Here is a 12,180-nt window from a genome sequence, read left to right as displayed (position 1 = left end):
GTCCGTTCTAGAGGGGAATAGTTATTTCTCGCATTGTATTAAAGACAGCTTTCCGCGGAGAGTAAAGTTAAAAAATAACAAAAATAATTTCTGGTCTTAATGTAATGATTTTTATTATATTTTTTTGTAGAAAATTGTCGATAATACGATACGATGCATGATTTTTCAGTATGCCCATGACTAGTTTCAAACAAGCAGATATAATCTGATTTGAAGATATACTGGAAATGAAGCCATCTTGTTGTAGGCATTTTTATTAAAACTAATTTTTTATGGAAAAAAGTGTAATTTTCTAACCACTTAATTATCAATAAATAGCCCCCCTTAAAAGACCCCATTTAAAAAATCCCATCTTTAATGGGGAAATGGAATATTTAAAGCTAATATATTTTTGTAAATAATCAGTACGTTTTCGTAACTTGAAGAAACAACATGAATTCCAAAATTTTTGTGGTATGTATAATATTTTATGTAAAAAATTTCCTAAACTTTTTATTATTTAAGCTATTCTTTAAGTTTTGATGTTTGTCTGAGCAAAAATGAAAAAAAATGTAACTTTTTGGTTATCATTTTAAATAAAATCATTGCATTCAGTTTTGCCTTATTAGACTTAGTTTAAAATTTTTCCTAAACTTTTTACAAAGGGGTTGATAAACCTAAAAAGACAATTACACTGTAACTTATTTTACCATAGGTTTTGCTGTCCTTGATATTCAAGCAAAAATCTTTTCTCAGTTTATTGTTGTTGTCAAAATTGATTTTCAATTAATGAATTAATTATGTAAAGCATAGTCCCTATCGTGACAACGCCTCTTAAGGGGCGTTTCGTCGTATTTTGTTAGTAGCTTTTGATAGGTTCGTTTAGGTTATGTTAGGTTAGGTGATTGCCCCACAGGGTTAGACTCCCCGGAATGGGATATAAATATGAGAAAAGCTACTGTGAAAATACGACAAAACGCCCCTTAATTGGCGTTGCCACGAAAGGGACTATGCCCAAAAAATTTAATGTTTTCTATTGCTGTTTAATATCAGATTCCAGTAATGTTGGTGATGGTTTGCCTGGCTATAGGACAAGAGGTGGCCGAGCCAGGTGATTTTTCAGGGATTAAATAAGTTCTCATCCTTCATATTTTCATCAAGATATGCCAATTAATTGGGGTGCTAGATTGATTCCTAGACTTTTAAGTTTTCAGGATTTTCTATAGTCCTGTTCCAGATAGAAGTATAAAATTTTCAGGAATTAAATAAGTTTGAATTCTGTATAGTTCCACAAAGTTTTATTAAGATATACTAATCGGTTATGGTGCTAGATCTATTCCTAGATTTACACATTATGAATCATAAAAGGTTTCGTGACTTATTTTATTTTAATTTTCATTTTGTATTACACTGCTCTATTATTAATTCCAGATATCCATCCTTAATTTTTATGCTTCGCTACTTATGGATGTTGTCATCCTTGTTTTAAATTAAGTTAAAAATAAGGAGGGGAATGGTGTAGCTTTTCGTGGTTTATTTTATTACCTTGTGTGAGTTTAGGTTAGGTTATCTTGGCTACTTGTCAGCCCAGCAGGGCTGGGTTAGGCATAAGAAAACAACCTAAGTTATCAATGCTCAACAGGCACTTTGTGTGCAAGCACCATTTAAGGCCTCCCATAGCTATTTTACTTGATACAATGATAATAGTTATTTCTCGCACCGCATTATAAACAGCTTTCCGCAGATATAAAAATGTACAATTATAAGATTAAACCAGTTTTTTGGCCCCAAGATGCCGAAGGCACGGGCTAAAAATTTTCATCTTATAATTGTATATTTTCATATTTGTAGAAAACTGGATATAATTCGATGCTAGACATTGTTTTTTTTTCATATGGATGAGAACCGGTTCTTATCCACCGGATTCGAATGGATACGAGAAATATTATTATAGGATAGTCGATGTTAATAGGTCAAGAGAAAATTCACAGAAAAATCCAGCCGTTTATTTTGAATAGTAGTAAAAAAAATTATTCTACCTTGTAACTAACAGTCGGACGGACATTTGAAATTATAGAGTAACTTTACTACTAAAAATATGAAACAATTTTTATCTTTTTTGTAAGTTTTATTTCTCAGATTAAAAACCTTTTTTAGATATTGTCCCATCAGCAATTCCTCCCTGCAAACTGATAAGATGTCCACGAGATCAACCATATTGTTGCCCAGGCACAGGTCGTTGTGTCAGAGATCCTAAAGAATGTCGATGCAGAGGAAACAGAGATTGCCCTAGAGGAACCTACTGCTGTAAGCCAAGTCCCTTCAGAACTGGTTTCTGTCTACATGATATAAAGCTTTGCCCCCAGTTTGAGGCAGAGATTGCTGATGCTTATTAACAAGCAAAAGGGATTTAGGGATAGGTAAATGCAATGTAAATCAATACTTCTCAAAATTTAAGATAAATGGAGAGGGAAGTATAATATTTTTGCAATTACTTAGCCCTAAAAAAAACAGTAGTCCAGCCCTTTTCAACTTTTAGGTTTTTAATGTAAAATTTAAAGAAATAATTTATTTTTTATTTTAATTATATTTTATACAAAACTTATTATAATTTTGGGGCTACTGTGAAAATAAATTAGCACAAAGCACTATCTTTTGCACATAATACATGTATTTAAACTAAACTTTCATACCTCAACTTTATTTAAGACCATGTGTTTTTGATATTTTAGACATTTTTATGGCATTATTAACTAACTAAGATATAAATTTTTATTCTTTTTGATGGATAACACTAAAAAGGTTTGAGGTTAAACATGTTTAGTATTTTATAGAATAAAAATTCTAGTCATTACTTTTTATAAAACATATGATATTTTAGTAATGACTAGACTTTTTATAAAGTTATTGTAATTTTGATATCAAAATTAAATAAATACTTTGAAATGCATTCTAGTTTTATTTTCATTTTAGACAGCATTATGTATTTATGTAATTTATTTGGACTTATAAAGTTTCATTCTGCTTATTTAGTTCTGACACTCTACAAGTGTTAGTGTTTGTTTTTCCTACACTGTCTGTTTTTAGAGCCTAGTTTCTATTGATGTTGTCATCCTTGTTAATATAAATTATAGAAAGTTAACATAACACATAAAAATGAGTAGGAGGAGAATTTTTTGCACATTTTTCATGGGACAAGGAAATAAATACTTTAATTTTAATCATAGAGTATTTGGCATATTTTTTGTTTTTAATGACTATGTTTCATATTACTATCAAATTAATTATCTAAAACGGGCAAAGCTGCTGTTTATGACAACTATCGTTAGGTCCAGTGTTTCGGAGCCGGGAGCCGCCATATTTTGCTGGAACCGAGGCCGTAATTTTCGTTTAAAAAACGGCTCCGGCTCTGGACTAGATAAATAAAGAGATTTTTTTTAAATTATAATTTGGTAACTTTGTTTTGTCATGTGCAAATGCCCTTATTAAGTTTTTCAAGTCCATTTTTATAAAAAAAAAATGAACTTTTAAAACCTTCAAAAGTCAAAAATAAAAAATATTTTTTTTATGGGGGAAAAATATATGTCGAATTTTTCTTGATTTTAGGTTGGAGCCGGAGCCGGAGCCACACCAAAATCAAACGGCTCCGAAACTAAATGGAGCCCATCACTCCTTTAACTCTTATTACACCCAACAGACAACCAACTATTTGATTGCACGACATTTTTCTGGAGTCCTAAATGTGAATGGTAAGTGCTGGGCCTTTTTTGGGCAAAGGCATTACCCTACTCTAACTATCAATGTCACGCACCCAACATCATTATTTTTTTTTATCTATGTCCATGTTTCAGAACAAATTTGCAAGCCATTTATTACATATTTGATTTAGGATCTGAAAAGTGGGTTACATTAACATTTACAAGTGCATTCCCTCAAAGTTCCTAGTAGAGCAATGAACCCCTTCCTACCCTATTAAAAATGGGGGGGGGGGGGATGGTCAATACTTTGAAGAAAATAAGATTATTTGAATATTATGGTTGCCATTGAAGGAAGTAAGATCATTTTAATTTGCCATTTTCTGCACAGTTCTGGCATAAATACTATATCCTTACACTAACGGCTAAGCCCATAGAGGCCTCTAGGGGCACTTGAAAAAGGGGGGGGGGGGTTGATGGTTGAATTTGATAACGCAATATAAAATTTCAGATTTTAGGGTATTCTAGGGGTGATATCTCTTGCGAGGGCGGAAGTACCCTCTCCAAAATAGTTATAAGCCTTCCAAGTACCTATGACAAGCTACCCTGTAAAGGAGAACCTTATCAGACAGTTGCGCTTGTCAAGATAAGACAGAGATCCTGTTACTTTGCATACGGATGGGATGTAATGGGTTTTTTTTTGTCTCTCTCATGATCTCGCTCACCGCAGGACCGATATGGTTGATGATATCTACCGCAACAAAGCAAAATCATTATACTAAAGTAACAGGATGTCTGATTATGTGTATGTGTGTTTGTGTGTTTGTTTGTACCGAAGGATCTCGCTAACCTCTGAACCGATTGGGTTCTCCTTAATAGTGTAGCTTCTCATAGGTCCCGGTAAGGTTTATAACTATTTTCTTGGGGGGTGGGACACCCCCAACCCCTCCCAAAAAATGAATATACCCCCCCAAAAAATCCAATTTTTTTAAACTAAAATTAAAAATAAGGGGGGGGGGGCAACCCCCCCCCCCCCAAAAAAAAGTCTAAATAAGAAATTTGGTTATCAAATTCGACTCCCCCTCCTCAAGTGCTCCTAGAGGCCTCTAGGGGGCGTAGCCGCTAGTTCAAAATAAAGCAGCCAAAGTTTTTGAGCAAACTAACAAGATAACTTGTTTATAAACTTTGGGTACCAGGAAATTTTAATTCCTTGTCACTTCCCTCTCTTGGCCCTATATTTTCTAACTAGAGGCTACGCCCCTAGAGGCCTCTAGGGCCACTTGAGGAGGGGGGAATCGAATTTGATAATCCTATTTCTTATTTAAGATTTTGGGGTTGGAAATTTTTTTTTCTGGGGGGGTGTTCCTCCCCTCATTTTTATTTTTAGTTAAAAAAATTTAAGTTTTTTTTTTTTTGGGGGGGGGGGGTATTTTTCATTTTTTTTTGGGGGGGGGGGGTTGGGGGACCTATGAGAAGCTACCCTGTAAAGGAGAGCCCGATCAGTTCAGCGGTTAGCGAGATCCTTCAGTACACACAAACAGACAGACAAACATTCTGTTACTTTAGTATAAGGATTTTTGACAAATAATATTTATGATAAGATACATGACTGTTATACACATATTGTTCAGACATTTAATGAACTTTGTATCTTGATTTTAACAACTTAAAATTTTTTAAGGAAAGCTTTTCTATTATTTAGACAACCGTTCATCTGTCTGTCCATTCGACCGTATTTTATAGGCTAGCCTAGAAGTTAAATACAATGGCGTGCCCAGGGTTTTGCCAGGTAGTGGGGGAAAAGGTGACTGCAGCATTAGAGTAAAACACTAGAGGGAGAAAGGGTTATACAACTGTATCACCCCATCGCGACCGTCTCTTGCAACCTTTCTATTGGGTCCTTGAAAATCAACCAAGGGTGTCGTTTATGTTAACATAGCCAATTAGCAGAAAATTATTTAGAAGCAGACAAAAGAGGTCTTTGAAAAATGAAGGAAGGTAGTTGTCTGTATATATATCTATACTATAGATTTGTTACTGCAGCCACTTCCCAATTTTAATTTTATGGTTACATATACATCACAGTGTTCTGTCCTAGAAAAATTTTGTTAAAATTTTGGCCCCCAGCCAAAATATGGTTTATTTATGCAAAAAAATGACCCATGCAAAATATTTTTTCTGTAATTAGGGTATGTCTGTCCGTCCGTTACAGTTAGCTCTTTTTGTTAATTTAGGCATGTTAGAATTGTCCTATCAATTTCAAACTTTGCATGATGATTCCTTTAACAAGTAGGTACGACTTAGAAAGCGCAGCAACTCTATAATTGTTACCGGAAAGTCCGTACGTCCATTTAAAACATGCTGATTTTTTACTTTTTGACAACAAATTTTTGTATGTTAAAATTATCCGATTCATCTGGTTTTTGATATACTGATTCCTGTACAACAAGGTATAGTGTTATAAGCAAAGCATCTCTATAATCAAGTCTTAAAAACGTCAGTACGTCCTTAAACAGTAACATGTATTTAATCAGTTTTGCAACAAATTTACTTATAATTTTGTATGAACATATGCATTTATATTCAGTGCTGACATTCAACAAGTGTTAATGTTCGTTTGTCCTTCCATTTCAGAGCTTGGCTTTTATGGATGTTGTCATCCTTATTTTTTTGTTTGTATCGGAAAGGATGCGTTCCTTGGGTTGTTTGTCGTGCTCTTTGTGAAAATCTCCTATGTTTTAAACCTTGCTTTGTTGAATCAAAAAATACGACATTTCCTTAAAATGTTTGACTGGATTTAAAAGATCTCTAGTGAAATTGCGGCGAAACATTGTTATTTAGTCATCCTTGTTTTTTTTTAAAGTATGACCTTTGGACTGTAAAAGAATATAAACAAACACAATAAACAAAACAAAATTTAATATTTAATCCATAGTATAGGACTGGAGCTGCGCTCAGTTAGATTAAAAAATGAATTTAATCAAAGCTTGCTTTTTTTACATCTTCATATTAACCCAGGTATTTTCTTTACATCTTCATATTAACCCAGGTATTTTCTTTACATCTTCATATTAACCCAGGTATTTTCTTTACATCTTCATATTAACCCAGGTATTTTCTTTACATCTTCATATTAACCCAGGTATTTTCTTTACATCTTCATATTAACCCAGGTATTTTCTTTACATCTTCATATTAACCCAGGTATTTTCTTTACATCTTCATATTAACCCAGGTATTTTCTTTACATCTTCATATTAACCCAGGTATTTTCTTTACATCTTCATATTAACCCAGGTATTTTCTTTACAACTTCATATTAACCCAGGTATTTTCTTTACATCTTCATATTAACCCAGGTATTTTCTTTACATCTTCATATTAACCCAGGTATTTTCTTTACATCTTTATATTAACCCAGGTATTTTCTTTACATCTTCATATTAACCCAGGTATTTTCTTTACATCTTCATATTAACCCAGGTATTTTCTTTACAACTTCATATTAACCCAGGTTTTGTGACTTTTTTCTCTCCCATATTCTTAATTTTAACTAATGTTCTCTAAATCCCCTTCTTATTCATGATTTTTTTGTGCTCTGCTACTTATGGTTGTTGTCACCCATATTAAAGATTAATTGATTTTTATCAGTTGAACCTATGCTTCGGATACAGAACAGACTTTGACTTCCTTGTGACTTCCTTTCCGCAATCTCTAAGTAGTAATGGGATGAGGCCCCGATGTAGAAAAGGTAAATAAAATCTTCCTTCTTTCTTAAATTATACCAAAAGTATTCTCTTTGAATCTAATAATTTTCAATATAAATATAGCTGCCAAAATCTAGACAGGAAACCAGAATAAAGTGATTGTAAGTTCATATTCTCTTTAAATAACTTATAGAATGAACATGTTACCAATCACATTAAGAAACAAATCACAAAAGACCTTTTTTGGACAAAAAATCGTTCATTATTTATTTTGCATGAATAAAAATTCTTTGTTTTGTACCTTAGCCCCCCCCCCTTCCCTCCTCTCTTTACTTTCTAAGAAAGTTTTTTATTTTCTTTAGATTGCGCACTTGCAGGGTTTTTTGATTTCAATGGTCCTGATTACTCTGGCTGTTTTCCTATTAGCACCTTTCGGGTCTTAAGGTAAGGCTTTAATGTTTGTACTGAAGGATCTCGCTAACTGCTGAACCGATATGATTCTCTTAGGACAAACTATTAGGTTATAACTATTTTTGGGGAGATAGCCCAGAGCTCGATCTTTAAATCGTTTATAGGTGATTTAAACCGGGGCGATTCATTTGGCGCACCATCAAATTATTAATATCAATCTTTAAATCGAATTTGCATGGGCGATTTGAATCGGGCAGTGGCGCGGGCCCGGCGCGGCAACGCCACTTACCGAGTGGCATTGCCAGTTTAAATCGGGGTGATTTATTTAATAAATAAATATTTTTTTTTAATTACTTTAATATTTTATTGCAAAACTATTGTAAAAACATTTTTATAGTTATTTTTAAAATAAATTATATATTAATGTTTTATAAAAAATACCATGCTGACACGGAATTTTACATAAAATGCCTTACTGACACGGCTTATGTAATAAAGTTGTACTGGCGCGGATCGATATTTTATTGAGTGTCGCAAGCGATTTAACAACACCGCGCCGAAAATCTTTTAAATATCAATGTTTTATAAGCGCGCTGTGGCTAACCACCAGCGCACCTACAAATCACCTCTGAATCGCCCCGATTCAGCGCACTATAAAAACGATTTAAAGATCCAGCTCAGGAAAGAAATCACCACCCAATATTTTTTTTCTTTAAATTTTTCTTTAAAAACTAAAATTAATAATGGTAGGTGGTTTCCCCCCCCCCCCCTAAAAAAAAGAAGAATTGGTGGTCAAAATCAACCCACCTCTTCCCCTCATGTGCCTCTATGGGCGTTGCCGCTAGTTTTACATAAACCAGGATGACAACATCCATAAAAGCAAACATACAACTTGTTTTCAAAAAAGTAAAAAGTCAGGATGTATTTAATTGTACTTTCTTTTATCGATCATAGAGTTGCTACGCTTTCTAAATTGTATCTAACTATTACAGGAATCATTATGCAAAGTTTGAAATTATTAGAACAATTTTAACATAAATAAACGATAAGAGCTAACCATTATGTACAGACATACTGACAGATGGATAGACGGGCGTAGTACTGAACCTGCGGACAGACTCAAATTATAAAAAAAGCTGGATCAAAGAATTCTCAATTTTAAACCTGAACAGTCATGACAGATGGAGGGAGGATTAAACGCCTATCGCCCGACTGTTCATGGTTAAGAACTAAAATACCTGAAACTGACTTTTTTATTATTTAATTTCAGAAGAACTTTTCAGAGTTGGATCGATGGGGGTCATCTTGACTGGGTCAGACAATTTGAATGTTGATATTTAGACAATTTTCTTTTTGTTCTATAAGTTAAGCAGTCAATTAGTGTTATTTCTGTATAACGATTTTTAAAATAACCTCAAAATTCATTTTAACCACTTGAATGATATTGTAAACTAATTTTGATTTCGACTATTTTGTGTATTTTTTCCTAGCAGCTAAGCCCCTAGTATCTAGGGGCTCTGTAATTGAAGGGGGAAGGAGGTAGTAGAAAAAATCATAATTATTCTATTACTATACTAATCCAGTGCTTATTTAAACCTTCTGTGAAATGGAGAACTCAAGAAAATAATATTTACTGAGTACTTAATGGATTTTTTTACTAAAAAACAAGAATGACAACATCTAGCGTAGCACAAAAAATCATTAATGGGCAATTATTGAAGTTTATTATAAAAAAAGTTTAAATCTTAGAAAAAATCACAAAATCTTTGTAAAAAAACAAGTCTTAATCTCTTTTGATGCATGAAAGAAAACAAACAAATGGGTAAAACAGTTGGGACACTGTTATTACGTTATTAAAGAATGTGTTTTAAACGTGATTTGATAAGGAATATCTTCACAAAAACAGTCTATCTTGATTAGCACAAGAGAAAAGAAAACATTTACGTTTATGACTGACATATTGACGGACGGACAAAGTGAATTTACCACTAAAAATCTGCTGATAAAGCCCCAATGTCTAAATAATGGCAGGCAAATATTCAATGCAAAATATTCAGAACAAGATGTTAAGTCGGTTTCCAAATTCATTCGTTTTATTGATGTTACACTAGAGTTCTACTTATAGGTAGCCCTATAGTTTAATGTTATATTGGGAAGCTTAAAAGACCTTAGGAATCAAGATAATGTCTGTTTTGTGTATATGCAGATTAAGAATAAATCAGCGAGGAAGGAAGGGAGGGGACATTGGACTGTAAATTACACTGGTATCCAAAGTTTTATAAACACGATTTCTCAATCAATGGGTAAACAAAATAAGTGTTTAATTAGATATTAATTGTCTAACACAACCCTTTTATGTTTTTAGAGGGGATATCAATTTATCAGCTATTAAAACTTAAACCTGCCCTGGACCCAAACTAGGTTGAATGAACGATTTTATCTTCAATAATATTCATACTTTCAAAGTGTCCGAAAAAAGTGATAAAATACTTTTAATTTGGCATATATCTTCTTGAATATGGGTAGCATCGCCAATTTTCTTTTGCACACTATGGACGTAAAATTTGAAACTTAGAAGGAACTTTTGAAGATATACTTTTTGGCTTGGTAGTTTTATTTTATTCTCTCGGGGCCAACAAAATAGGAATTAATTCTTCAATTTACATTTATTAGTAAATTATATTATTGAATTAAAACATCATATTATACACAGCTTTCCACGGATAGAAAAATGAAAAATAATAATACTAAGTTTTGTTGGTGTTGGTATTAAATTTATGATTTATATTTTATTATTTGTAAATGATTGTCTGTATTACAATTAGATACACGATTTTTCAGTATGGCTTAAAAACCGCTTTTAATCTATGTGATATTAATCGGTTTCGAAGCCATACCGGAAAAAATGAGTTATATCTTCACCGTTTTAAATGAAAGGAAAACGAATATTGGATCATTATATATTACTAGCGTCTGTGCCCCTAGCATCTAGGGACCCTGTTTTTTTAAGAGGTACGGGAGATAAAATCAACCTTATTCGACGTTCACTCAAAGCCCAAAAATAATGGACTTAAAAGTGTATTAAACTGTATATAAGACATTTGCGAATATATTGATACCATTAATTTGCCTCTTAGATAGAAAAAAGTATGTTTTTTTAATATTTTTCTCTTGCTACAAATCAAATTTCAAATTTGAGTCACCAAAAATGCTAAACTAATTTTTGCTCTAGAAGAATCAATTTTTGGAGTTAAAAAGTGCTTAATACCTCATTTTAATCGCCTGGCATTGCTTTATAATATACAGGTAATGACTTGGTTTTTTATGGAACAGCTGACTAAAAAATCAAGGTTTTGTGATAAACCCACTTTTGTTGTTGCTCCATAAATGATATTTTTTTTCCCAATTTTTTTGGCTGTAAAGAAGCTTTATATATTCATATAACATCCACCTAAATTTGACTTTTGATATTTTATTTATAACATCACCAGAGGGAATTGAATTTTGGAAAAAAAATATCAATTTATATTTTACACTGCTATGCATTGTTCTTGTTCTTGTTTCTAAAAAAAATTTATATTATAAAAAAGAGAATTATTTAACGCTTCTATAGGTATGTTTATCATTTTTCTAGGCTAAATATAACTATAATTACACCATTTTAAAGTTAGACATCATAACATATGAACACAATTATTGAATCGGTCTGTATTATTAAGCTGGCAACTCTTAAAACAGCTGCATTTCATTATCCTATTATATAAAGTAGTAATCTTTTTTGTCTTCAGCTTAAGATTTCGACCATTACAGTACCTATTGAGTTCTGTGTTTTATGGATGCTTCTTATAGGACCCTGGATAGTTTTGGAATTTTGAAAAAAATATCAATTTATATTTTACACTGCTATGCATTGTTCTCGTTCTTGTTTCTAAAAAATATTTTTATAATTAAAAAGAGAATTATTTAATGCTTCTATAGGTATGTTAATCATTTTTCTAGTCTAAATATAACTATAATTTCAGCATTTTTTAAACATCATTATATTCAAGTTATTGTAATTTTTAAATAAAATATCAATATCAAGAACTATTGGAACAATTTTTACCATGCAAAACAAGGTGTTATAAAGTGTAGGATCCCTCACAATATCTTTCTGTCTGTCTATAATGCATTACACATGTAATGCTAATAGAGAGGATGCTATAAGAGTGCTCTTATAATGTGAACTTCTCATAATTGAATGGGCTTCCTGAAACCAGAGACCATAAAGTTGGCCTAGTCACTACAAGGGGGAGTGCAGGAGTATCCAGGGGGAGGTGCTTGTAAAAGGGTAATTTTTTTTAGGGATGGGGGTAATCATCACCCCCCTTAATTTATTATAGGGGGTA

General features: G+C 32.5%; 1 protein-coding gene and 1 long non-coding RNA gene across 2 annotated transcripts; both read left to right on the top strand.

Annotated features, from left to right (window-relative positions):
- Positions 1-345: 345 nt before the first annotated feature.
- Positions 346-2,475, top strand: LOC145327855 (uncharacterized). The gene is made up of 3 exons (XM_080171422.1): positions 346-453; positions 1,033-1,090; positions 2,137-2,475. Exons 1-3 carry the CDS (start codon positions 433-435, stop codon positions 2,373-2,375), a joined length of 318 nt encoding a protein of 105 aa, XP_080027548.1. The 5' UTR covers positions 346-432; the 3' UTR covers positions 2,376-2,475.
- Positions 2,476-7,136: 4,661 nt separating this feature from the next.
- LOC145327561 (uncharacterized) lies at positions 7,137-9,437 on the top strand. Its single transcript, XR_013882187.1, has 4 exons — positions 7,137-7,157; positions 7,326-7,425; positions 7,744-7,825; positions 9,063-9,437. It is a non-coding gene; the product is annotated as an uncharacterized LOC145327561 (long non-coding RNA).
- Positions 9,438-12,180: the final 2,743 nt, after the last annotated feature.

This window comes from Acartia tonsa, chromosome 1 (assembly GCF_053477335.1).
Source record: "Acartia tonsa isolate MP-2025a chromosome 1, ASM5347733v1, whole genome shotgun sequence".
NCBI lineage: Eukaryota > Metazoa > Arthropoda > Copepoda > Calanoida > Acartiidae > Acartia > Acartia tonsa.
The sequence above is the reverse complement of the archived record's forward strand: the minus strand, read 5'-3'. Positions and strand labels throughout refer to the sequence as shown.